Genomic DNA, 25,739 nt, shown 5'->3' with positions numbered 1-25,739 from the left:
CTTCTTGAAAATCTTTGATGATTAAATTCCTAAAAATGTGATCCTTATTGATTTGTACATTTTCTTCTATGTAGGAGATACAGCAGTTCGAGAAGTTTTTGAAGAGACTGGTATAAAGTCAGAATTCAGGTCCCTCCTGAGTATTCGGCAACAGCACACCCATCCTGGAGCTTTTGGGAAGTCAGATATGTATATTATCTGCCGCTTAAAGCCATATTCATTCACCATAAATTTTTGCCAGCGTGAATGCTTAAGGTGTGAGTGGATGGATCTCAGTGACCTAGTCAAGACTGAAAATACAACTCCGATCACCAGCAGAGTCGCTAGGCTGCTGCTGTATGGATACAGAGAAGGGTTTGACAAGATTGATCTGACCGTGGAAGAACTTCCAGCAGTTTACACAGGCTTGTTCTATAAAATCTATCACAAGGAACTGCCAGACAGTTATAAAACTATGACAGGAATGGATTAAATTTATATTTACATGGTTTTAAAATGTTTAAGTAAATTGTACCTGTAGATTAATGTGTGCCATATTATAAGAAGTAGTGGACATTTGGGTTAACTAAATATCTGACTTAAATTTTCTAATGTCTATGATTTCCATGAAGACAACTTGTTTGTACGTATGCACATTTTAAAAGCCTCTTTTCAGATGAAGCAAATGTATGAAAAAGATTGTAGCTCTAAGTAAGCTTCACTGGATAAAGGCAAATGCTATATAAAAACTGGAAGTCTATGCATTTTCCAGGAATTTTTGTTGTTGTTGTTGTTTTACTAAGGCAATGGTTAAATATTTTACTGTTAGATAAAAGGTTATCTGACCAGTTACCTAAACTGAGCAGATAGCTGTATACATTTTTCTTTTTCTTTCATCAACAAATTTCTAAAATATACCTCTTCTTTCATGTGAAATGAGATCAGATGCTGCCATTAAGATCAGCTCTTAGCAGACATTGGAAGAAAAAGTATAGCTTTCTGCCCAGGTCCTGTTTTGGGTCCAAGTTTATACTGCCCAGTTCGTTTCAGTGCCACATACCAACTGGAGTATTTCCTTGACCGGTAAGTATTGTAGTTATTAGATTCCAATCGTTCAAAAAAGAAACACTCGTCTGTAACACATTTCTGAAAAACAAAGGAAAAATTAGTAGTTATTGTCATACTTTTCATGTTAAATATTTAATGACAGTACACAGTGCTTTGGGTTCAGCAGGACAATCAAACTAGTGAGACTCAACAGGCCAAAATCTGACACAATCTATGTCTGCAGAAAGACGCAGGACAGGAACACAGCATATCAGCAGGACAATTTCAAGCACATTTCTTCGGAGGAGCAGTCCAAGGACCATTCTCCAGCCCCACAATGGACAGGTCAGGTGCTAGGCAGCAAGAGCACACAGGTGGTGTAGGAACCACACAGGCTCAGGCTTGAAACATCCCATGAACATAGATTTCAGTGGTCTCCAAAAGAGACATACATCCAATAACAAGAAAGACCTAAAAGTGATTAATAGCTCCTGTAGTCGGCTTCTAGAGATAAGAATTTTACTGGATATTTACTTGGCTTTAATGTTTTGACTACTGTTAACTGAACTTTTAAAAATTGAAATGCAAACTTACCTAGTTTGCTCATTTTTTTTTGTAACTTACTAAGAAAGCAACTTAAGTGCAAATAAATCACAGGTAGCCTTACAAAGAAGCATACATTGCACAAGGACCCAGCTGTACGATACCCAGGACTGTCTCATGATTTTCAAAGAGATTCAAATGTAATAACAGTGGAACACTTAACAGTAGAGTAACACAGATACTCTGTAGCCAATACTTGCTACCTTTGGTGAAATTATTGTGCTTCCTTTGTTAACTGAAGTTAACCTGTTTGTTTTACTTTATCTTGTCATTTTTCAGTGCCACCAATAAAAATCTTCCTCTTTCTCTATTCCAGGTTTAAGGTCAGGAGTCGAAAAGTAAGGCGTGAAAGGAAAAGTCATGTAATCATAAAGATAGCATGAAAGGTCAGCATTGAGCTTCATGGGCTAATTTCCCAGAAACAGACCTAAACCACATCAGTCAGTTATCCTTAGGACGTTGATATGCTCATTTTTTGGTGTTCAGTCAGCCTACAGGCTGCCCCACCTTGCTAGTTAGCACTCCCTGTAATGCTTGGCCAACTGGGATACATACCATGCCAGTAATATTTGCCTTCTCAGCCAGTTGCTAGTATTTTAGAGAAAAGAAACAGTACCAGGGATTAAGTGGATAATATTGATACATTATGGAAACCACAATTTTTTTTTTTTTTAAACAGAGGTTACTTGTACCTTTTTACACAGAGGGGAGAGAAGGAAATTGTGCATCTGTGCTGAACATTCAGACATGTAAGTTTACTAAACAGCTGATGTGCACTTGAAAACAAACTGCATTTTTTTTAATGGGTAGTAGAGCCAAAATTCAGTCACAGTAAAAGCATGCATCTAACATCCCATTTTAAGCAATTTTCAGTTCTCTCCATCCTAAGTTTACAAATCATCTTCATTGGTTGTGATGTCAATAATCCTGTTAAAAACTGATGCAGTGTAATTTCTTTAACCTTTATAAACATATTCATAGAGCTTTTTTCCTATACTCAATGTTTAACTGCTCACCATTTCAAACTTAAGAGAAAAGGAGATCTTCAGAGGAATGACATCACAGAGGAAGTGGGTAAGTAGCTTCTAAAGGCTTATAACAAATTGTACCTTGCCTTCAAGCCTTATTTTATATAGGCCCAGGAGCTGGGAAATCCCTTAATTCATGGTTATTGACTGCTCTCATGCATATCATTTTATTTAAATACCACAACAATCCTGTGACATAATGTATCATATATACTCATTAACAAATGAGGAATCTAAAACTCAAGGCTCATGGATTAGGAGACTAGGATTGACATATATACACTACTGTGTATAAAACAGATAACTAATGAGAACCGACTGTATAGCACAGGGAACTCTACTCAGTGCTCTGTGGTGACCTAAATGGGAAGGAAATCCAGAAAAGAGGGGATATATGTATACGTATAGCTGATTCACTTTGCTGTACAGCAAAAACTAACACAACGTTGTAAAGCAACTATACTCCAAAAAAAATAATAAATAAATAAAATCGGGAGAATAAATAAACCTCAAGGCTCTTAGTAACTTATTTCAGATTGTGGACACCCTTTGCCCATGTATCCATCTGACACCTTTTCATCAAATTACATTTTCCTTTTTTTTTTTTAATTTAAGAATAATTTTGGGATACAGAAAGCACACAGTTCAAATAATGCATTTATTCATTTAACGTAATTTTTTTCTTCTAGGCACTGGGATACATCAGTGAACAAAACTGAACAAAGATCCCTGCCTTTGTGCTGGTCAAATTCTCACTGGGGGAGACACAAAATAAGCAGTAAGCATAATTGAATAAATTGTACGCTAAAATACGATACATCCTATGGGAAAAAGTAAAACTGAGAGGATAAGAGGGATGGGGAGTGGTGTGGGTACAGATGAGGCTGCAGTATTAACTAGCACGGCCGCAGCAGGCTCTACTGAGAAAGTGATATTTGAGCAAAAACCTCAAGGAGCTGGAGTTAACCCTCCAGATACCAGAGAACAGCATCCCAAGCAGACAGAGGGAAAAGCCAGTGTAAAATCCCTACAACAGGATCATGCCTAAAGTGTGTGAAGGGCAGCAAGAAGGCCAGTGTAAATGAAGCAGAGGGTTTGAAGGGGAAAGGAAATGAAGTCAGAGAGGTAATGAGATAGGAGATTTATAGGCTATTGTAAGTATTTTGGCTTCTATCCTGAGAAATTGAAAAGCCATTGTAGACTTCTGAGCATGATCTGACATTTTTCCAGGATTACTCTGGCTGTCAAGATTACTCTGGGCCAAAGGCAGATGCAGATACACCCATTAGAGGCTTGCTCAGTAACCTAGACAGAGAGGGAGACTCAGACCACGGTGGTAGCAGCAGAGATGGTAAGAAGCTATCTGCTTCTGGATGTATTCTGAAAGTAGAGTCAACACAGTTTCCTGACAGATCAGATGTGCAGTGTAAGATATAGAGGAATCAAGGGTGGCACTGAAGTTTATGTTCTAGATGATGGACTTGCTGAGATGGGGAAAGCTATGAGTGGGAACAGGTTTTATAGAGAAAGATTAGGAATTCAGTTTTGGACATGTTGAGTTTGAGATAAATATTAGATGTCCTGAAGGAGATAAAGAGTGTTTACTGAGCGCATACTCTGCAAGAGACAAATCACGTAACCTTCTTTCCCTGTTACTAATGCTAATAACCACAGAACTGGAACTTGAAAAGTACTAATTTATTTGGAATGCTGAGAAGTGTTTTAAGTTACAATAATTCCAATAAGCCATATTCTCAATTCTAAAAGGTATGGAATCTAAAAAATGAATGTAGATGTATATGTATGAGAGTAATATAAATCTGTCATGCATCAGTGGTAGGCCACACCTCAAGACTTGCCTGAACATTATCCACATGAACTAGCTTAGCTTATGGTCCTACATAAGGGGCGCAATAACCATTTGTTGATACTGATAACAGTGATGCTAATGATTTTAAAGATGGTGCTGGAAATTTGACCCCTTGTAGGGGCATCTGAATAGGAAAGAATCAAAGAGAGTTTGAAAAAGCATAATCAACATTTTAAATAGTTTGATTTGTATTTTGTCTATATATTTAATTTACTTTGAAATTTCAAAAGAAAGTAAACTGATGTGAGATATTTACACATAATGAAAAACTGACCCTAGGAAATGATAGGAACCAGGTTTCTCACTATTGGAGTGGGTAGTTACAGACAAGCCAGCAGGGAAGGCTAAAATGGTTCATGTGATACTGTTGGATTAGGGTTGGATAACATCAGTATGTACTCATTTTTAGTTGAATACAGATGGTTAAATATAGAAATATTTATAGTTATGTATATATATATATATATATATATATATATATATATATATATATATATATATATCCAGATTGGTATATGCCTATATTCCTTGCTCGGTCAGATAAGAGGGCCTGGAAGCAGACACACCTCGGTAGCAACAAGCACGCCCAGATCTTGGTTTCTGATACCATTTTCCAGTAGAAGGAACCAAGCCTCCTTAGAGAAATGGCTCATTCTGGGCTGGAGTAGGGAATATACAAGATGAGACTGGAGCACTCCTAGAGGACATAAAATAAGGAAGTGCTCAGAAAACCCCACATTGACTGGGGTATGTCAAAGAATACAGGAGCCAAATGAAAAAGCTCCCAATAGCCAAAGCTGAAACAATTTGAACAACAAAATAATACAGTTTTGGATTACAACCCAAAGTACAAAATAAATATCCATGCATATATACTGATATACATGACTAACTAAATAAAAGAAGTTGTTTCTCATACAAAAGAATTCCAAATAGTTTATGCAGATACTTCCTCCTCCAGGAGACGGAGCATAAACCTCCCCCGCCCCGACTCCCATCTCTTCAATGTAGACTGTGTATAGTGACTTTCTTCCAAATACAGTATGGAGAGGGGAAAACAGCAGTAACTTTACAGTGGAGACAAACACTACCTCAGCCAGCTGACCAAGGTTAATATTATTAGTGATAAGCATGTTCCCTGAAACGATACAATGAAAATAGTACTTTACCTCTGTGATCTACCTCCCAAACACTCATAACCCGTGTCTAATCATGAGGAAAACATCAGGCAAACTCAAACTGAAAGACCTTCTAACAAATGCTTGACCAGTACTCCTCAAACTGTCAAAGTAATCAAAAAAAGGAAAGTCTAAGGAAATGTCATGATCTAAGGGAGACTATAGAAACATGATGACTAAATGTGGTATCCTGAGTGGGATCCTGGAACAGAAAAAGGACGTGAGGTAAAAATTAAGGAAATGTGAATAAAGTGTGAACTTCAGCTAATAATGATGTATCAATATTGGTTCATTAGTCGTGACAGGTGTACCATACTAATGTAACATGTTAATAGGAGAAGCTGGGTGTGGAGTATACAGAAACTCTCTGTACTGCATCTTCACAACTTTTCTGTAAACCTAATACTATTCTAAAATCAAAATGTATTTTTTTTAAAAACCTGACCTTAGGGCTACAAGTATGACCACAAAAAAAGAATCTCAAGTAACTGAATTTAGTAACTCTAGTTACACTATGAGGGATAAAAGCATCTCATTCATTTCTGTGTTCTACAATATCCAAATACAGATCATTTATTTATATATACATATCCACTTTATTTCACCATACTATAAATGCCAGGTGGGTGGAGATTTTCTTCTGTTGTTTTTCTTCTATTCTATTGCTATATCAGTGCCTGGCACATAGTGATCAATAAATATTTACTAAATTAATGAATAAATGAAACTTTTATATAGGTTACAGTAAAAATACCATTCAGTGGCACTGCAAAATCTAAATAAGAACAAAGGAACTAAGACCAAGGAAAATCCAGCCTAAGTACTGAAATATAGAATATAGTCTAATTTTATGGACTAATTTAGTCCCTGAGGAAACTAAGCCAGGTGACCCATTGCAAGAGTATGACCATCCTAACAACATCTGTGAGGATCTTTACGAGCCAGGAAACCGGGATTCCAGTCTTGCCTTGATCCCTAACTATCTTGTATCTTTGAGCAAGTCACTTAACCGCTCTGAACCTTACTTTTCTCATCTGTAAAATAAGACTGGATTAGATGATCTTTAAGATCCCTCCCAATCTTTAACAATTTTTAAGCCTTTAAAACAACCTTAAAGCCCTGGCATACTATAAGAAAATAAGAACTAGAGTAAATTCTTCTCCCCCTGCCGCCCCCCGCCATCCCCTGTCCTTATGTATTGGCCTCAGAATTCTCGTGCACTGCTAAATGTTAGGTTGACCCTTATGCTCACTCCCCCATGCTCTGTTTTTTGGATTGTTTGTTCTTTTACAGTACTTTGATTTTGCAGTTTTGGCTTATGAGAGAGTTTGCTCAACATGAGTCCAAGAATACTTTTGCTTACACCGCTTCTGAGAATTAAAAACAGACATGATGTGTAAGTATCAGTGTTGACTATTTCAAAACAAACTAAGAAAGACACAAATTGTAAAAAGTTAAAAGTAAATTTAATCTTAATATTGTAATATATATATGTAGCTTATATAAAATTTTATAAGATTGGATTCTAAAAGAAGCAGTAATTCTTATTAAGCAGTAACCTTTGCATTTAATCTAGTATTTTATCTCTTAAAAATGATATTCATTCTTCTTTACTGCATTCTTCTGACAAATATAATCAGTATATATCACCATTCTGTATAAGTGAACCCTCAAAAATCTCTTTTCTCTACTTTAAGTTTCATTTCATTGTAAGGCCCCTCAGGTAAGAAAGTTACTCGATAAGTAAAAAAAATTTTACTTTTACAGTAATTAAATGTATATTCTCAGATACGATAAGTAATTTTTGCATATTTGACTCTTACAGATCAACACAGATCACACACATTCTAATACTTACTGAATTATTTTGTTTAGGTTATCACAATCTATCGCATAATATAGAAAACAATGTGCAACTTTCTAGCAGCTAAAGACCAGGCAGATTTTTTCATACCAGTGCTAACACTGAGGTTGTTTGGTGATTTAAACTTAAGACTACAGTTAACCTCATTATATGCAATTTTTGAACATAGAAGAAATCATAGATCCTAATATTTGTCCTGGGCTTCTGTTGTTCATAGCAACAAAATTTATTTTGCTATGGAATGGAATACGGAGTCTGTTGTATATTAAGGAACTACTCAACTTCAGCCTCCAAATTTAGGCTTTGGCAGGTAAATATAGTTACTCTTTGAACATTTATATTTTCTAGCTTCAAAGAAGGGGAAAGACCCTTAAGAAGTGTTTCAAACAGTGAGAAATCCTTAGCCTAAATACATTCATGCCATTAATATGTGAAGATGTTGGAGAAAAAAAATGGTACACAACTTAGTCTTTTTTAATACTCTCAACTGGTAGTAATCAACCTAACCTGACTCTTAGAAACCAAAATGTGTTATTATCCAGCATGCTCTTCTTTCTGAGAAGAAACTACAATGTTTTACAAATCAGTGTAGGAATCGCACACAGGATAAAATGCAGAAGAACCCAGGGATGTGCCATAACATAGCAGTCTGAAATGGGGCCCTGTAGAAGAACAGGGGAAGAATTATGCCTTTGGCAAGTGCAAGTTCATAAACCCCAGTGTGTGTCTCTAGGTAATAAGGAACATCTGCATCCCCAAATGATGGCTACTGGTCACAACACTGGACTTATCCCAAAGTTGTTTTGTTTTGTTTTTCTTTTTTACATGCCAGTTGTCTCTTCCCATTGTCACCTGAGTGAGGTCCCTGCTGACATCCCCGGCTACAGTGTCTTTCATCATCAGTGATTCATCTCAACCCATTAAACAGTGGAACAGATGCTATTAATAGCCAAGGGTCAAGACTTTTAATTTCTTGCCTGAAAGTTGCTATTGTTGACAGCTCAATGCCTATGGATCTGGCTCAGAGGAAAATATGCCACTTCCTGAACCACCACCAACACCACCTCCTTTGTTTGGGGGTAGGGACACTTACTTTTTCATCTGAAAATTGACACAGCCCACCCAGACTAATCTGAAAGAGGATTGCTGCTGAAGAGACAAGGCAGCAAGCCACACAAATTGAATGGTAAGACTAGAGATTGACTCGTGACCTTGGCATGGAATAGATCCAGTGACGGGAGCTGGAACAACTGGATCTTGGCTGGTGCCTTTCCTCAAATAAAACTGATAAATCCTGAATATTTCATTTATGTGTAACAGCTGTGGCTTTGTCCCTACAGAGTTTGTGATAAATTTCTGAGTCAATAAATTGCTAAATTAACTCTTACTGTACCAGCTTGAAGGAAATCTGTTGTATCTGGAAGAATTAACACACATCCAAGGGGACAGAAATATATTTAAGACTAAATAGAATGCTGTGACCTTAATCTTGTGAAAAGTCCTGCTTAGCTAAGGAAGAAATTAGAAAACACTGTTTAGATCACTTTATGCTTCTGATGATGGTACAGAATCAACAGTTTGGGAAGCTTAATGCCTATGTGCCAAGAGAAGAGGTCAGAATTCTCTGACTTCTAACTTGTAGAGAATTCTCTAAGAATGAGAAGACAGCTCAGGTTTTAGGTCTGGTGTCTTAAACTGTCTCCTCTTTTACAGACCCCAATAGTTTCAAAGACTCACTGTAGAGTAACTTCTCAACCTAAATGTCCATTGACATTTATTTACAAAACAGAAACAGACTCACAGACATAGAAAACAAACTTATGGTTACCAAAGGGGGAAGAGTGGGGAGGGATAAATTAGGAGTTTGGGATTAGCAGATACAAACTACTATGTATAAAATAGATAAACAACAAAGTCCTAGTGTATATATCACAAGGAACTATATTCAATATCTTGTATAACCTATAATGGAAAAGAATATGAAAAATATATATATATATTGAATCACTTTGCTCTACACCAGAAACTAACACAACATAGTAAATCAACTATACTTCAGTTTTTTAAAAAAAATTTTAATAAGGTAGAGTAGCTTCTGTTTTCATCACTTTTGACAATTATTTTTATCATTACAGATGAACCTGTGTTCCAGCCTGTGTTCTCAAGATAAATAACCCCTCCAATGACTGTCTTACAGGGCCACCATGATTACCAGATTACTGGATCTTCTAATCTCTATAAGTGGAAAACCACAGGGTAACAATCTGAAGTCACAAGACAGACATAGCAAAGTTTAGAGCTTTAAAACCATTTTGACTAGTGTCAATTTGACTAGTGTTGTCCATAGTTGAGACAGAAGCAAATGTTGTATGTATTTACTTTCCTCCTCCACCACCTTTACTGTCTGACAGTAGCCAAATCAACACTATTGCAGGAGACAAAGTAATTCACACTGTTTTGTTACATCCTGAGGTGAGAAGAGTAGAGTTAACCCCTCTTCTCTCTACAAGGTCAAGGTCATCCAGAATTACCCATTGATTCACTGTCCTGGAAATATTTAAAATGCTACTTCAGTACATTCCCAAAGTATTACATCATCCCGAGTTGACAACAGGCTGGTAGAAAAAAAAAAAATAACAGTGGAAGAAGTGAAAGTTCCAAGTAGTCAGCCTTTCATAGCTATATTTTTATTTGCCTAGGAAACCTCATCCATTCCCCTGCTTTAGCCACCACATATATGCTTATGACACCCAAATCTATATATCAACACACACCTCTCCTCTAAACTCCAGACCCGTAATTCCAACTATGTAGTGAACATCTTCACCTGAATTTCTCTTAGGCAACTCAAACTAGATAAGACTAAATTTGAACCTGTATTACCTTTTCCCAGAACTTGCTCTTTTCCTCTTCCCCCTTTCTCATCTACCTCCTCATCCAAACTGGAAACCTGGATGTCATCTTTGACTTTTTCCTCTACTCTACTCCTAACTGTGGTCAACCTCAGTGCTAGCGCTTTACTCCATCCTCTTCATCCTGTTACTGCCAGGTTCTGATCATCACTTGCTTGGACTATGCCCATGGCCTTCTAACTGGCCTGTCTCCACCAGCCTTGGCCCCCTCAAATCCGTCCTCTGCACTGCTGCCAGAGAGCTCTTTCTTGAATTCAAATCTCATGTGTCTCTTCTTAAAACTCTTTATGGCTTCCCACTGCTGAGAGCAGCATGGTGCTATCAGGTACTTCAGCAGGCAGTTTACCTGCTTCTCCAGCCTTATCTCTTCCCTTCTACCTTCTACTGCCTCCAGCAGTAGTGAATTGTAATTCTCGAGAAACCCCTAGTAAGCTTTCTGCATCCATGCCTGTGCCATGTCCTAGAATTATCTATACCCTGATCTCCATTCCTCTGCTCCCGAACTGCCTGATAAACTCCTTCCTCTACATTATGTCAGATCCTCTTTGTAGGTCATTTTTCCCAATCTAGACAAGTTTAATTGCTCCCTTTCCTTTATTACTATGCATGCATGCAACATATAGAAGAACACATCAAAGCCACCCCTTACACATTATTACTAATACTTATTTACACTTCTGCCTCCCCAGATTGTCACTTATTAAAGGCACAGGCCATTTTGTATTCAACTTTATAACCCTAATGCCTAGCACGGTATCTAGTATGCTGTACACTCAAAAAATACTAGCTATTGAAGAGGATTCTAAAATTTATTCAATTACAAAAAAAGAGCACTGCTACACTGAGACTTACTTATCCTGCAAAAATCACATAAATATATTAAATATATCTTTGTCAGACGATCAGTCAGATGGTTGAATATTCTTTTTCTCTGTAAGTCTGTTTCAGTCCCTTCAGAAATCCAAAGATCACATACAGATGGCCAAGAGGCACATGAAAAGATGTTCAACATCACTAATTATTAGAGAAATGCAAATCAAAACTACCATGAGGTATCACCTCACACCAGTCAGAATGGCCATCATCAAAAAATCTACAAACAATAAATGCTGGAGAGGGTGTGGCGAAAAGGGAACCCTCCCACATTTGATGGGAATGTAAATTGGTACAGCCACTATGGAGAACAGTATGGAGGTTCCTTAAGCAACTAAAAATAGAGCTACCATATGATCCAGGAATCCCACTCCTGGGTATATATCCGGAGAAAACGGTAATTTGAAAAGAAGATACATGCACCCCGATGTTCATTGCAGCACTATTTACAATAGCCATGACATGGAGGCAACCTACATGCCCATCAACAGAGGAATGGGTAAAGAAGATGTGGTACATATATACACAGTGGACTATTACTCAGCCATAAAAATGAATGAAATAATGCCATTTGCAACAACATGGATGGACACAGAAATTATATACTAAGTGAAGACAGAGAAAGACAAATATATGATATCACTTATATGTGGAATCTAAAAAAATGCTACAAATGAACTTATTTACAGAACAGAAATAGAGTCACATGTAAAAAACAAACACAGTTATCGGGGGGAAAAGGGGAGGGATAAACTGGGACATTGGGGTTGACATATACACACTACTATGTATAAAATAGATAACTAATAAGGGCCTACTGTATAGCACAGGGAACTCTACTCAATACTCTGTAATGACCTATATGGGAAAAGAATCTAAAAATGAGTGGATATATGTATAACTGATTCACTTTGCTGTACAGCAGAAACTAGCACAACATTGTAAATCAACTACACGCCAATAAAAAATTTTTTAAAAATCCAAAGATCTTCACTCAGAAAAAAATTCAAAAACTATCTATATAAGCTCAAAACACCACAACTGCTCAATACTATCAGATCCATTCTGTGGGGAAAGTTATAGAGTGCTATATAACTGGCTACTGGTATTGGTATTATGGCTGTGGTTTGTATATACACACACTTTTAGGTACATGTCTTATCTACTCCCCCAATGAGACAGAAGTACAATCTGTGTCTTTTATACTGATCTGCTTCCCTGCATCGTTCCCCACACAGTGTCTGCTCAACAGACATACAATCCTGGTTGTAATAATAATGGTGAAGTTGACAGGGAGCCTGTATTAATGGAAAGAATACTAGCCAACAGCAAGGACCCTGGAGTAGCTGTGATAAAAAGTAAAAAAAAAGAGAAGTCCCTGCCCTTAATGAGCTTATATATAAATGAGAAGTAACATGAGGAGGAAGTAACAATTTTGAGGACCTATTATGTATAAGACCCTGATTTTGGCACTTGATATAAATTATTTAATTTAGTCCACACAAAAACTCTGAGATACGATCATTATTGTCTCTATTTTATAGTATTCTAAATGGCAAGTGTTTCTATGTCATATTTGAAAGAAGCTTAAAAATGCATACTCAAAATTTTATATGTCCATCCCAATGATCTTCAGACAACTGCACAATATAAAGATTTTTTTAAAACTATAGTTTTAGGGACTTCCCTGGTGGCACAGTGGTTAAGAATCTGCCTGCCAATGCAGGGGACACAGGTTCAAGCCCTGGTCCAGGAAGATCCCACATGCCGTGGAGCAACTAAACCTGTGCACCACAACTACTGAGCCTGCGCTCTAGAGCCACAACTGCTGAGCCTGTGTGCCATAACTACTGAAGCCCGTGCGCCTAGAGCCCATGCTCCGCAACAGGGAAGCCACCGCAATGAGAAGCCTGCGTGTTGCAATGAAGAGTAGCCCCCGCTCGCCGCAACTAGAGAAAGCCTGTGCAGCAGCGAAGACCCAATGTGTCCAAAAGTAAATAAACTTATTAAAAATATAATAATTTAAAAATAAAACTATAGTTTAATAGCTTTGCAGCAAAGGCAGTAAAATGCAGTGAATCAGAGTTCCTGCTCTGGAGTCAAGACTGCCTGACGTGCCGTCCCGGCTCTGCCTCATATGAGCTGTGTTTCCTTGGTTACTTTATTACTCCCTCAGAACTTGAGTTTTTGCCTCTGTGAAATAGAGTATAATACTCTATTTTATAGGATGAATGTGAAGATTAAATGATATACCTGTAAAACCCTTAATAAAGATTTAATAATACCAATACTAGTAAATTCATAGCAATAAAAGCTAAATAAAAAAAAAAAAGTACAAAAACAGAAAGCATTACTTACAGAAGCCAGTAATCTTCCATCTTCCTTCATAGCAAGGTAACGGTTCGCACACACTCCTTTGATAGACACAACCCCTCTCTCTTCTGCTTGAAGCTGTAGTTTGACTGTAAGTAATGGAGAAAAAATTACCTTTGTAGCATCATAGAAAAAAGAGGCATCTACACATTTATGCAACATATAGGGTAAAGACAAGAGGCACTTGTGCAACCAGCTAACCCACCGTGGCAAGGAGTTGGGGGACAGGGGCCAGATGTCAATTAAATTCTGTTAGAATGAGAGGCAGACCCACTAAAGTATGAGTGCCTCTTGACTCCCTTCTCAATCCAGTGTCAGTGAGCGGATAAGAGTGACAGATGGAGAATTTTTTTCCCTTGATGTGTAATTAGCCTCCACTTGGCCCTGTTAACTACTTAGATTTTTTTTTTAATGAACATATTTTAAGAGTACATAAATATATGAACTACTTGTGAGAATTTCCACCCTACTGCCTAACTTTAAACTCTTTAAAAGTTATTTTAACCAATTCTTCACATATAAAATATAATTGCTCACTATTATCTTTTGGTTTGCTCTTATTTCTAGCTTCCCCTTCAATACAATACAAAATGCATTTATCTTTCTTTATGGAGGGATTGTGATGTATAGATTTTTTTTTTTTTTGCAAATATCTATTGGAAAACAAAATGTTTATGCTTAATTTGCTTATAGTGTGATGAAAGATTTTCAGAATGTAAGATCCTGAAGAGGATGACCTATGTGTTACACTACATTATCAATATTAAGCAGACTGTTGGAAAACAAAAAAATAGATATTACATGATCATGATGATAATGCCATAGGGACAAATAATCATCTAATTAATTCAGTTAAAATTAAGTTTAAAATTTGCTTCGCTATCAGAGGCAGCATTCTCCTGCCTAGAACAGCATTCCCCAAAATGTATTTTGGCCAACAGAGATTACTTAAAAAACAGGTTCTGGGGCCAAATAAATTTAGGAAATTCTTGGTTAAGTCAAGTTAACTCTTTATTGTCAAACTTCGCAGAACTTTGCCTCTCATAACCTGCATTATAAATCACCATAAGTGGATCAAGTACACTGTGTATAAAATATGCTTGGGTCCCAGAACAAGTTTTTTCATAGGCTATTCTGTGGCCTATAATCATATCTGGGACATGCTTGAGAGCAATAGAAAAAAGCAGTGAATATCCAAAATTTTAGAAATCAGAATAATATTATTTGGATAACATTAGAAACATAAAGTAAATTTAATTTTACCAGGTGTTTCCAGGCAGCTAGGAAACATGGCACAAAAAGGCGATGTTTGAAAAATTCTGGAATTACTATTAACTTTGTTAGACATAATTATGTCATAGTAATTATGTTTTAAATTTTTTCCTATCAGGCAGAACAACATACGGGTAAAATGAGATATAACATCTGGGGTTCGCTTTAAAATATTCCAGGAATCAATCAATCAATAATTTTTTAATAAAATGGGTGGGATAAATAAAACAAGATGATTAACCTATGTCAATAGTTATTAGAAGCATGGGAGTTCATTATTCTAATCTCATTACTTTATGAATGTTTGAGAATTTACATTTTTTAAAAAAAGATATTTGTTGGACATTTAATGTCTGATTCTCCTCTGTACCAGTCACTCCAGGTGAAATTCTTCTACAGAATCTTAAAAGATAGTACAAAGTAAAAGGAATATAAACGAGACATGAAAACTAAACGGAGAAAGGCCTAAAGTCTCTTTCAAAACATGGGAAACTGTAGAAAATAAGATTTATTTTTAACAAATATAAGCAAAATTAATGATTATGAATAAAAATCCTTGTATATAGCTCTAAAGTGATGTAGATAAGCCATATTAATTATGAATGCATTTGCATCTCTTTTTAACTCATATGGTTGTATAAATGCTCCTGAGGCAAGACTGCATAGTCAATCACTATACTTTTTCCCGGCACTTTATCAATAAACTGTGGCCTAGCTCAAGCCCACCATCTTGTAAATGTGTATTACTGGTCATAGGCAGATTATGGATACTACTGTGTGGTCAGTACCTGCGACTCAGTACCCAAAGTAAATGTCATCATTCATTTATTCATTGGCCTTTCACAGATTTCTTGGGATTCCACATTAGGATATTGTCATTTGATAAGCCACTAAAAAGTAAACACTAATTGTAGATGCCTGAAAAGTGTTTCCGTTAACATATAACTATAAAAATATAAACTTTAAAAGTAACCAGAGCCTGAAACCAATAAGAAGCTGGATAATCCGCAAAATCATAGATTTTCTTTAAAAACCCATCAGAGCTGAGATGCAAAGAGACCTAAGTAAACTAAATTTCACATACAGATGATCCCTTCCCCCCCAGAAAAGATGACCTGCTTCCATCTTCGACAGGAAGAAGACTAACCCTATCAAAATGGGGAGTATAAAGAAACCAGCTGAACTTTTACAAACTTTTATGTGCTGCTGATGTGAGGAACTGGATTTCTAAGGAGCCCTAATCAAACAGCAATTCCATACCCACCTGCCGGTTCTCTCCTACAGAGCTTGCACCTAGTGCACAACCGTCACACACCAGAGGCAGAGGACAGAACAGAAGGGCTAAGAGATCCTTCTGAAGCACCTAAGGCTTTGCTGAGTGCAAAGCAGCAGTCCACTGACAGCTGGGAGTGGAACAGAGCTGAGAGACAGCCCTCTGAGAATCACTGAGCCTTCACCAAATGAAAAGCAGGATGAAGAGAGATCTTCAAAGACAAGGGTAGAGTTCAGGAGCAAGGATAATCCTGACCTACCCAAATAGTTAATAGCTGGGCTATTTTTGTCTTAGACAAAATGGAATATGAAAAAGTACTCAACCCAAAAGAAGGCAGAAGAAGAGGAACAGAAGGACAAAGAACAGATGGGGAAATTAGAAAACAAATTCCAAGATGGCAAATTAAACCCAACACATCAATAATTGAACTAAATGTAAATGAACTAAACACTTTACTTAAAGGAAAAATTGTCAAGAAGTTAAAAGGCAAAACCCAACTATGTTGTTTACAAGGAAAGCACATTAAATACAAAGATACAGGCAAGTTGAAAGTAATGTGGGAAAAAATATAAAATGTATACCCTAATTATAAGAATGCTGGTATGGCTATATTAATATCTGATGTGGACTTCAAGGCAAGTAGTATAACTAGAGATGAACAAAGTTATTTCATAATGATAAGAGGGTCAGATACCTCAAGAAGACGTAATAATTTTAAACATGTAGCACATAATAATAGATAATGTGCTATAATAATAAATTGCCTGAAGCAAAAATTGACAGAAGAAATAGATCAGTAAAAGTATATGGAATATAAGAATAATGTTGTCAACCAACCTGACCTGACTTTTTTTTTTTTTTTTTTTTTTGAGATCAGGTAGGTTTCATTTACCTGAAACTTTAGTCTCTTCTTAACATCACTGTCATTTGAAAACTATGCTGAAAACATTAACTCTGCCAGCATGGTAAGTGATCCTACACTTATTTGCCTAGTGGACTTGAATTTTTCATATCAATTAACTTCAGCTTGTAAGTTCTTTTTCCAAAGTTACCATGATGTTAAGTAATATCACTGGCTCTTGTCCTGAACTGTTGGTACCCCTGGTACTTTTGTTTTTTAACAGTCTGAGACATAATTCATGTATGACACAATTCATTTAAAGTGTACATACAATTCGGTGGTTTTGAGTATATTCACAGAGTTGTGCAACCATCACCACCATCAATTTTAGAACATCTTCATCATCCCACACCTCCTATGGTTCACCTCCTATGTCCCCAATACCACCATCCCCAGCCCTAGACTACCACTAATCCACTTCCTGTCTCTATAGATGTGCCTATTCTGGATATTTCATATAAATGGGATCATACAATATGTAGTCTTTTGTGACTGGCTTCTTTCACTTAGCATATTGTTTTCAAGGTTCATTCACATTATAGCCATGTTTCAGTACTTCATTCCTTTTTATTGCCAAATAACATTGCGTTGACTAGAGAGACCCCATTTGATCTACCCACCCATCAGGTGATAGACATTTGGTTTGTTTCCAATTTTTGGCTATTATGAATAATGCTGCTGTAAACATTCATGTATGAGATTTTGTGTAGACATATGTCTTCATTTCTCTTGGGTATATACCAAGAAGTCAATATGGTAACTCTATGTTTAATCGTTTGAGAAATTGTCAGACTTTTCCAAAGCAACCATTTCACATTCCCACTAGAAATTAAGGGTTCCAATTTCTCCACATCCAGGCCACATCTGTGACAGTCTGTGGTGGTGTTTTTTGTTTGTTTGTTTTTTCTATTATAGTCATCCTAATTGGGTGTGAAGTGGTATCTCTTAGTTCTGATTTGCATTTTTCTGATGTTGAGTATCTTTTCATGTGTTTATTGGCTATTTGTATATCTTCTTTAGAGAAATGTCTATTCAGATCCTTGGCCCATTTTTTAGATTGTCTTTTCCTCATTGAGTTGTAAGAGTTCTTTATATGTTCCAGATACAAACCCTAATTAGATATCTGATTTGCAAATATCTTTTCCCATCCTGTGGCTTGTCTTTTCACTTTCTTGGTATTACCCTTTGATGCATGAACATTTTTAATTTTCATGAAATCCAATTTATTGATTTTGTTTTTTCATTGCTTGTGCTTTTGGTGTCATATCTGAGAAACTACTGCCTAATCCAAGGTCATGAAGATTTACGCCTATGCTTTTCTCGTAAGAGTTTTAGTTGTACCTTGTCATTTAGGTTTTGATCCATTTGGAGTTAATTTTTGTATGTTGTATGAGGGTCCAACTTCATTGTTTTACATGCGGATGTGCCTAAATTGACACTTAAAGATCACTACACCCAAAATCTGCAGAATATACATATTTTCAAGGAATACTACCAAGAATAAATTATATGCAGGCCATAAAACAAGTCTCAATATACTTAAAAGGGCTGAAATCATACAGAGTGTAATATGAGAAATTAATAACAAGATATCTAGAGGGCTTCCCTGGTGGCGCAGTGGTTGAGAATCTGCCTGCCAATGCAGGGGACACAGGTTCGAGCCCTGGTCTGGGAAGATCCCACATGCCGCGGAGCAACTATGCCCGTGAGCCACAACTACTGAGCCTGCGCGTCTGGAGCCTGTGCTCCGCAACAAGAGAGGCCACGATAGTGAGAGGCCCGCGCACTGCGGTGAAGAGCGGCCCCCGCTTGCCGCAACTAGAGAAAGCCCTCGCACAAAAACGAAGACCCAACACAGCCAAAAATAAATAAATAAATAAATAAATAAATAAACAAATAAATAAATAAATAAAATTAAAAAAAAAAAAAGATACCTAGAAAATCCCACAAATATTTGGAGATTAAGCAATACATTTCCAAGCAAAACACATATCAAAGAAATCACAAGGGAAATTAGAAAATATTTCTAATTGTATGATAATAAAAACTCAACATGCTTAAAGGAAAGGTATGTGGGAAGATCCCACATGCCGTGGAGCAACTAAGCCCGTGTGCTACAACTACTGAGCCTGCGCTCTAGAGCCCACGAGCCACAACTACTGAGCCCGTGCTCTACAGCCCATCAGCCACAATGACTGAGCCCGTGTGCTGCAACTACTGAAGCCCGCGTGCCTAGAGCCCATGCTCCACAAGAAAAGCCCGTGCACCACAACGAAGAGTAGCCCCCGCTTGGCGCAACTAGAGAAAGCCCACGCACAGCAACAAAGACCCAAAGCAGCCAAAAATAAATAAATAAAAAATAAATAAATTTATTAAAAAAAGCAATGAGTAAACCTTGATGAAAGCAAACCAACTATAAAAATTACTGTAAGACCATAGGAGAAATTTTAACACTAACTGGATATTTTATACTTCTAAGGGAATTCTTTTAATTTTTAGGCATGAGAATGGAACTGTAATTATTTTTAAAGGATCTTTTAGAGATACATATCAGTCTTTTAGAGATACATATCAATCATTTATGTATCTAATATGCACTAATACATACATATCACTTATGTAATAATTTATGTAGTCATTTTTCAAATGCTTTGATGAAATGACATGATGTCTCAGATATAGTTAAAACAATCCAGTAGTAGGGAAGGGGGTAAAGAGCTAAGGCAGGTAGAGATGAAACAAGACTGCGATGGTAACTACTGAAGCTAGGTGATGGGTACATGGGGTTCATTAAATTGGTTCTTCTATTTTTTGTATATATTTGAAACTTTCTCTAATAAAAAATTGGGGGGGGTTATAAAAGAACAAAAAGTAACTAAGGCAGTTCATTGGGCAATTAATGTTAAATGTGGGTACCAATTTATTGAAGGGTATTGTCTTAGACCATTCAGGTTCCTATAACAAAAATACCATAGACTGGGTGACTTAAGCAACATTTATTTCTCACAGTTCTGGAGGCTAAGGAATCTAAGATCAAGATGGCGTTAGATTCAGTGTCTGGTGAGAGCCCTTTTTCTGGTTCACAAACAGCTGTCTTCTCTCAGTGTCCTCACATAGCAGAAGGGGCTCTGTGGGGTCTCTTTTGTAGGGACACTGATCCCATTCATGAGGGCTCCACCCCCATGACATGACCAGTTCCCAAAGGCCCTACATCTCCTAATACCATTCCATCGAGGGTTTGGATTTCCACACATTAATTTGGGGGGCGGGAGGGGGGGCACAAACATTCAGTCCGTAACAGGTATGAAAACTGTGTTAATGTTCCAGAGACAGTCCTTGAGATACTTTTGGATTCTATACAGTGTGAAATCTCAGCCAGTACTCAAGGACACTGGACAGTCACTGTTTCATACTGGACTGGCCTTCATAGGGAGGAAAGCTACAATAAAATAATCATACTTGAGATTTAGAAGACTCTTAATAAGCAAAGCCATTGGATCTTACGACATAGAAAAGGCATAAACCAAAGACAGGTTTTGTTTGCTGGAGGAAGAGTGGGAAGAGGGTCTTCTTTAAAGGAGTGGTTTTAAATATCAGGCACTTCAAGATAGGGAATGAAAGGAATTCTATTAAATTTCCACATAACGAATACAATGTAAAATTTTCCATACTTTTCAGGAAATGAAACAATATAATAGACAATAGCAAAAATTTGTTCTGAAAAATGGAGGATAACTTTGGATAACTTTATCATCAACTCTTCTGAACCATAAAAATGATCTATTCCCTTCTGTGCCTAACCAGGGAAACTATTATCCTCAGCCTAGTTTCTGGAAATAGAAAATATTAATGTATACTTTTACATTTAGAATAAAGGTTAAAGCCTTGGTTTTCACCTTATATAAAACTAAACCCTATTTTAATACTTCAGTCTAGCTGTTTAGTTATACACTTGAAAAGTGTCTGTCATAGCTATCAAAAAAGCACACAAAAAATTGTTTTTCTCCATAATATTGATAATATGAAACTTGCCACCTAAAAAGTGCTTAATAAATGACTATAAAATAGAACATTCCTTTTTGTAGTATAAATAAGTACCAATTCTCTTGCACGCAGTGCGCTAGACTGTGGAATTATAATCTACCCTGGAAAACCTTCTGTGGTCATTCCCTTTTCCCTTCTCCCCTCAGTTTAGGATAGGAGTCCTCTCCTCTATACTCCTTTATCCTGCTTCCTCTACTCGGAACAATTTTGCACCATACTTGTCTGGCCCTCTTTGATTGTGAGCTTCTTGAGGGCAGGGAACTATATCCATCTCTGTATCCTGTGAGTTAACACAATGCCAGACACATAGAAGTCTCTTGTGAATGTTTGATGGATTGAAAGCATCTCACACGAGAAAAAGCGGGTAAAGGAACTGTTGCAGCAATGTCCTTGGTGTCATACTGGAGCATTATACAGGTGCTATGAGACTACGGAAAATGACATATCTATTATTAGAGGGAAAATCAGAGAATCTTTCTAGGAGAGATGAGGTTTGAGCTAAGGTTTGAAGGATATGTAGGAGATAACCTCATGAACAAGGTATAGGGTAGGGAGACTAGATAGAATGATATTCCAGGTAGAATGTCATTTCAGGACTGAGGCACGAAACAGCCACACAGCCTAAACAGCCAAGTCCAAGACAGAGCAACAGGCAAAATCCAGACTGAGAAACCCCGCAGGTCGAGGACTTCCCTGGCAGTCCAGTGGTTAAGACTTTGCCTTCCAATGTAGGGGGTGTGGGTTCGACCCCTGGTTGGGGAGCTAAGATCCCACATGCCTCGCAGCCAAAAAACCAAAACATAAAACAGAAGCAATAATGTAACAAGTTCAATAAAGACTTTTAAAATGGTCCACGTTAAAAAAAAAAAAAATCTTTAAAGAAACCCCACACGTCAAATAATCCAATTTCCTCAACAATCAATTACTAGGGAGAAAATAAGATGGAAGGAGGACCTGAGACTAAAAAAAGCTTAAAACTGACATACTTTAAAAAGTAAACTAAAGCAGAATATTTAAGGATGCCTATCAGTGTGATGAAACTATTAAGAAATGCAAAGAAGTAATTAAAGATCTGTACACGTTTATTGGGGAGGCAGGGGACTGTGGGTGGGACAGGGGACACACAGAGGGGCTTCTATGGTGACTGGCAAAGTTCTGTTTTCTGACCTGAGGGACCATTACAAAAATGTTCACCTAGTAATAACCCATTAAAGTACAAATTTGTTTTATGTGTTTTTCTGTATCTATGCTATATTTTACATTTTGAAAGTTTTTAAAATTAAAAAAAGAAGTCTACAATAAAAGACCTTTCTAAATTGGACCTTGAACACTGATGTAGCCCCGGTCATTTCAGCACGCTGGAGACCACCCACTATATTCAGGTTTTGGATGCACAGAAGTCAACGATTTTGATAGACATAGACTTCTGGTGGCTTTCTAATGTTGATATTAAATCCAGTAAGAGATGAACTTGGAAAAATACATAGTGTGTTATCCAAGTTTAAAATTCAACTTTTTTTCTCTGTTGTAGCATAAAAACAAAAGCTGTAAACCACAAAACTGAAGAATCTCATCATTAGGCAAGATCTTAGGGGTCAATTGGTCCCATCGCTATATAATTACATCTTAAATCCCATCTACAATATCCATGAGAAACAGTTGTCTAACTTTTACTTGAAAATCTTTAGCAGAGGAGAATTTGCACAGTCTCTCTAAAATGATTTAGATATGTAAGCAAAGGAACAGAAACTCTGATCACAGTAAACTACTCAAATGTTCAAGTGCTCAGACCATTAATTAGCACTTGACACATTTAGTTAACAGAGTATAACCAAAAAGCCAAACTATTACTTCAATGTGACCACGATTGCTCAAAACATTTTGCAACTCCTTTTTTGGAATTTCCTCCAGAATTTGTATCATTTTCTTTTGAATAGGCTCAAGGATGATAAACCTTAAAATCATGAATACTAATTTGTTAGAGCAGTAAAGGACTTCAGAGATCATCCAGTGCACCCTCCTTGTTTATAAATAAAGAAGCTGACATTTAGAGAGGTTTGTCCCTGGTGAAAGAATATGGTTTTGGGAAATAGACAAGTCAGTGTTTCCAAGAACAGTGAATACATTCATTCATTCATTCATGAACATTTACTAGTAATAGGTATGTGCCAGGTACCGTGCTAAGCAATAGGAAGCATAAAGGAAAATACAACATCAGTCTTCGACCTTGAACATACAATACTGTCGAGGAGAAGAGGGATGGTACACAGATAAATAGATGAGCTCCATAATGTCAGTGCCATGAGAGAAATTCACACAAGCTATCCAAGAACACTCAGAAGGTACACCTAACCCAGCCTGGGAGATGAAAGGTTTCCTGGAAGCAGTGACAACTGAATGGAGACTATAGGAATTAGCAGAGTTAGTCAGGAAAAGAGAGAGTAGGAACAACAACAACAAAAGCATCCTGACATAACTTGCAAAGGAGAAAGGGACAGAAAGCATGGCACAGCCAAGGAATGTCAGGTACATGGGTGTGGCCAGCACAGCGTGAGGGGGGTGGTGTGTACTGTGTGAGAGGGCATCGCGGGACAGGATGAGGCTGGAGAGGCCAGAGGCTCTGAAGACTATGTTAAGGAGTTTGATAGTATGAAAAAAGAAGAAAGAATGAGAGCTTTGCATGAAATAGGATGGAGAGAAGTTGATAAATATGTGAGAATTGAAGGAAAAAGAATTAAAAGTTAATGAAGGGAGATAGTGGAGGTAAGAAGGAGGCAGGGAAGGAAGAAGGAAGGAAAGAATGGTTTCTCTCTGAGCCACGGGTTTCTCTGCCTTGGATATTTGGGAGATTGTTGAGATGGGAAATACAGGAAGAGGGACAAGTTGGCAAGAGAAGATAAGCAGGTAATTTCCCTTAAGACATATTGACAGTCTGTGGAAAATCCAGACAGAGATATCCAGAAGAGAGTCAGCTATATGAATCTGGAGCTCAAAAAAAGAAATCTATGCTGGAAATAAAGATTTGGTAATCATAGCAAACAGTGGCTACCTTGGACACACAGGCTGCTCCAAACCCACACAGGGAGATATAAAATGAGATCCAGAACAGTGTGTAACAGGCATGAAGTAAAGGACAAAGGACGGAATCCTGGGACACACCAACATTTACAGGAGTAGAGGGTGTAGAGCCAGCAGAGCCTGGAAAAGAGTGGTCAGGCAAGCCAGCTCACGAGGGTAAGCACTATGCACACACCTACACCACACACACACCTACACCACACACACCTGCACCACACACACGCACAAACACACACATACACACACCTACACCACACAGGCATGCACACACACACCTACACCACACACACACCTGCACCGACACCACATGCACCTACACCACACACGCACACACACACATGCACACACCTACACCACACAGGCATGCACACACACACACCTACACCACACATACACCTACACCACACACACCTGCACCGACACCACACGCACCTACACCACACACGCGTGCACACACACACCCCTACACCCCACACACCTACACCTACACCACACACACCTACACCCCACATGCACACACATGCACACACCTACACATGCACGCACACACACACCTAAACTACACACGCATGCACACACACCTACACCACACACACCTACACCACACACACGTGCACACCCCTACACCACACGCACCCCTATACCACATACACGTGCACACCCCTACACCACACATGCACGCACACACACCCCTACACCACACACACCCCTACACCACATGCACGCACACACACACCTACACTACACACGCATGCACACACACCTACACCACACACACCTACACCACACATGCATGCACCTACACCCCCCACACATGCACACACCTACACCACACGCACGCACACACACGCACACCTACACCACACACACACCTACACCACACGCGTGTGTGCACACACCTACACCACACACGCACGCACACACACCCCTACACCACACACACACATGCACACCCCTACACCACATATGCATGCACCTACACCACACATGCACACTCCTACACCACACACACGCACACCCCTACACCTACACCACACACACGCGTGCACACACACTACACCCAACACACACATGCACGCACCCCTACACCACACACACACACACGCACGTACACATGCACACCTACACCACACACGCACACCCCTACACCTACACCACACACATGCATGCACACACACACCTACACCCCACACACGGGCGTTGCACACCTACACCACACACACGCACGCACACACACCTACACCACACACACATGCACGCACACATGCACACCTACACCACACGCACACCTACACCACACACACACATGCATGCACACACACACACCTACACCACACACACACACTCACAGATTTGGAAACTAAGGGACAAAACTGTTATTCTTTGTGGGTGGTACAATTTTCTGCATTAAAATTAAGAGACTAAATGCAAGGATTGGATCCTG

The 25,739-nt window shown here is 38.1% G+C and overlaps 2 protein-coding genes across 13 annotated transcripts in view; one reads left to right on the top strand and one right to left on the bottom strand.

Moving 5' to 3' along the window:
- Positions 1-8,875, top strand: part of NUDT6 (nudix hydrolase 6) — a 42,813-nt gene extending 33,938 nt beyond the window's left edge. For 7 of the 12 annotated variants that reach the window (XM_082391406.1, XM_082391408.1, XM_082391407.1 and 4 more), the window contains 7 exons: positions 75-1,062; positions 1,946-2,015; positions 2,309-2,378; positions 2,661-2,703; positions 3,347-3,435; positions 6,999-7,101; positions 8,402-8,875. In XM_082391406.1, coding sequence (XP_082247532.1) covers positions 75-472 — 398 coding nt within the window. In that variant the 3' untranslated portion in view covers positions 473-1,062; positions 1,946-2,015; positions 2,309-2,378; ... (2 more) ...; positions 6,999-7,101; positions 8,402-8,875. Of the gene's footprint in view, positions 1-74; positions 1,063-1,945; positions 2,016-2,308; positions 2,379-2,610; positions 2,704-3,346; positions 3,436-6,998; positions 7,102-8,401 lie in introns of all 12 variants that reach the window. The other 5 variants (XM_082391411.1, XM_082391410.1, XM_082391412.1 and 2 more) reach the window with 5 other exon arrangements.
- The window catches only part of FGF2 (fibroblast growth factor 2), a gene marked incomplete at its 3' end in the record, with an annotated part of 55,286 nt that continues 30,486 nt past the window's right edge, over positions 940-25,739 (bottom strand). Inside the window, exons 2-3 of the mRNA XM_082391421.1 lie at positions 13,713-13,816; positions 940-1,125 (exon numbers count right to left, since the gene is read on the bottom strand). Coding sequence (XP_082247547.1) covers positions 940-1,125; positions 13,713-13,816 — 290 coding nt within the window. The remainder of the gene's footprint in view (positions 1,126-13,712; positions 13,817-25,739) is intronic.

This window comes from Balaenoptera borealis (assembly GCF_965194805.1).
Source record: "Balaenoptera borealis genome assembly, chromosome: 4".
Lineage (NCBI taxonomy): Eukaryota > Metazoa > Chordata > Mammalia > Artiodactyla > Balaenopteridae > Balaenoptera > Balaenoptera borealis.
Note: the sequence above shows the minus strand (reverse complement) of the source record. Positions and strands in the feature narration are given on the sequence as shown.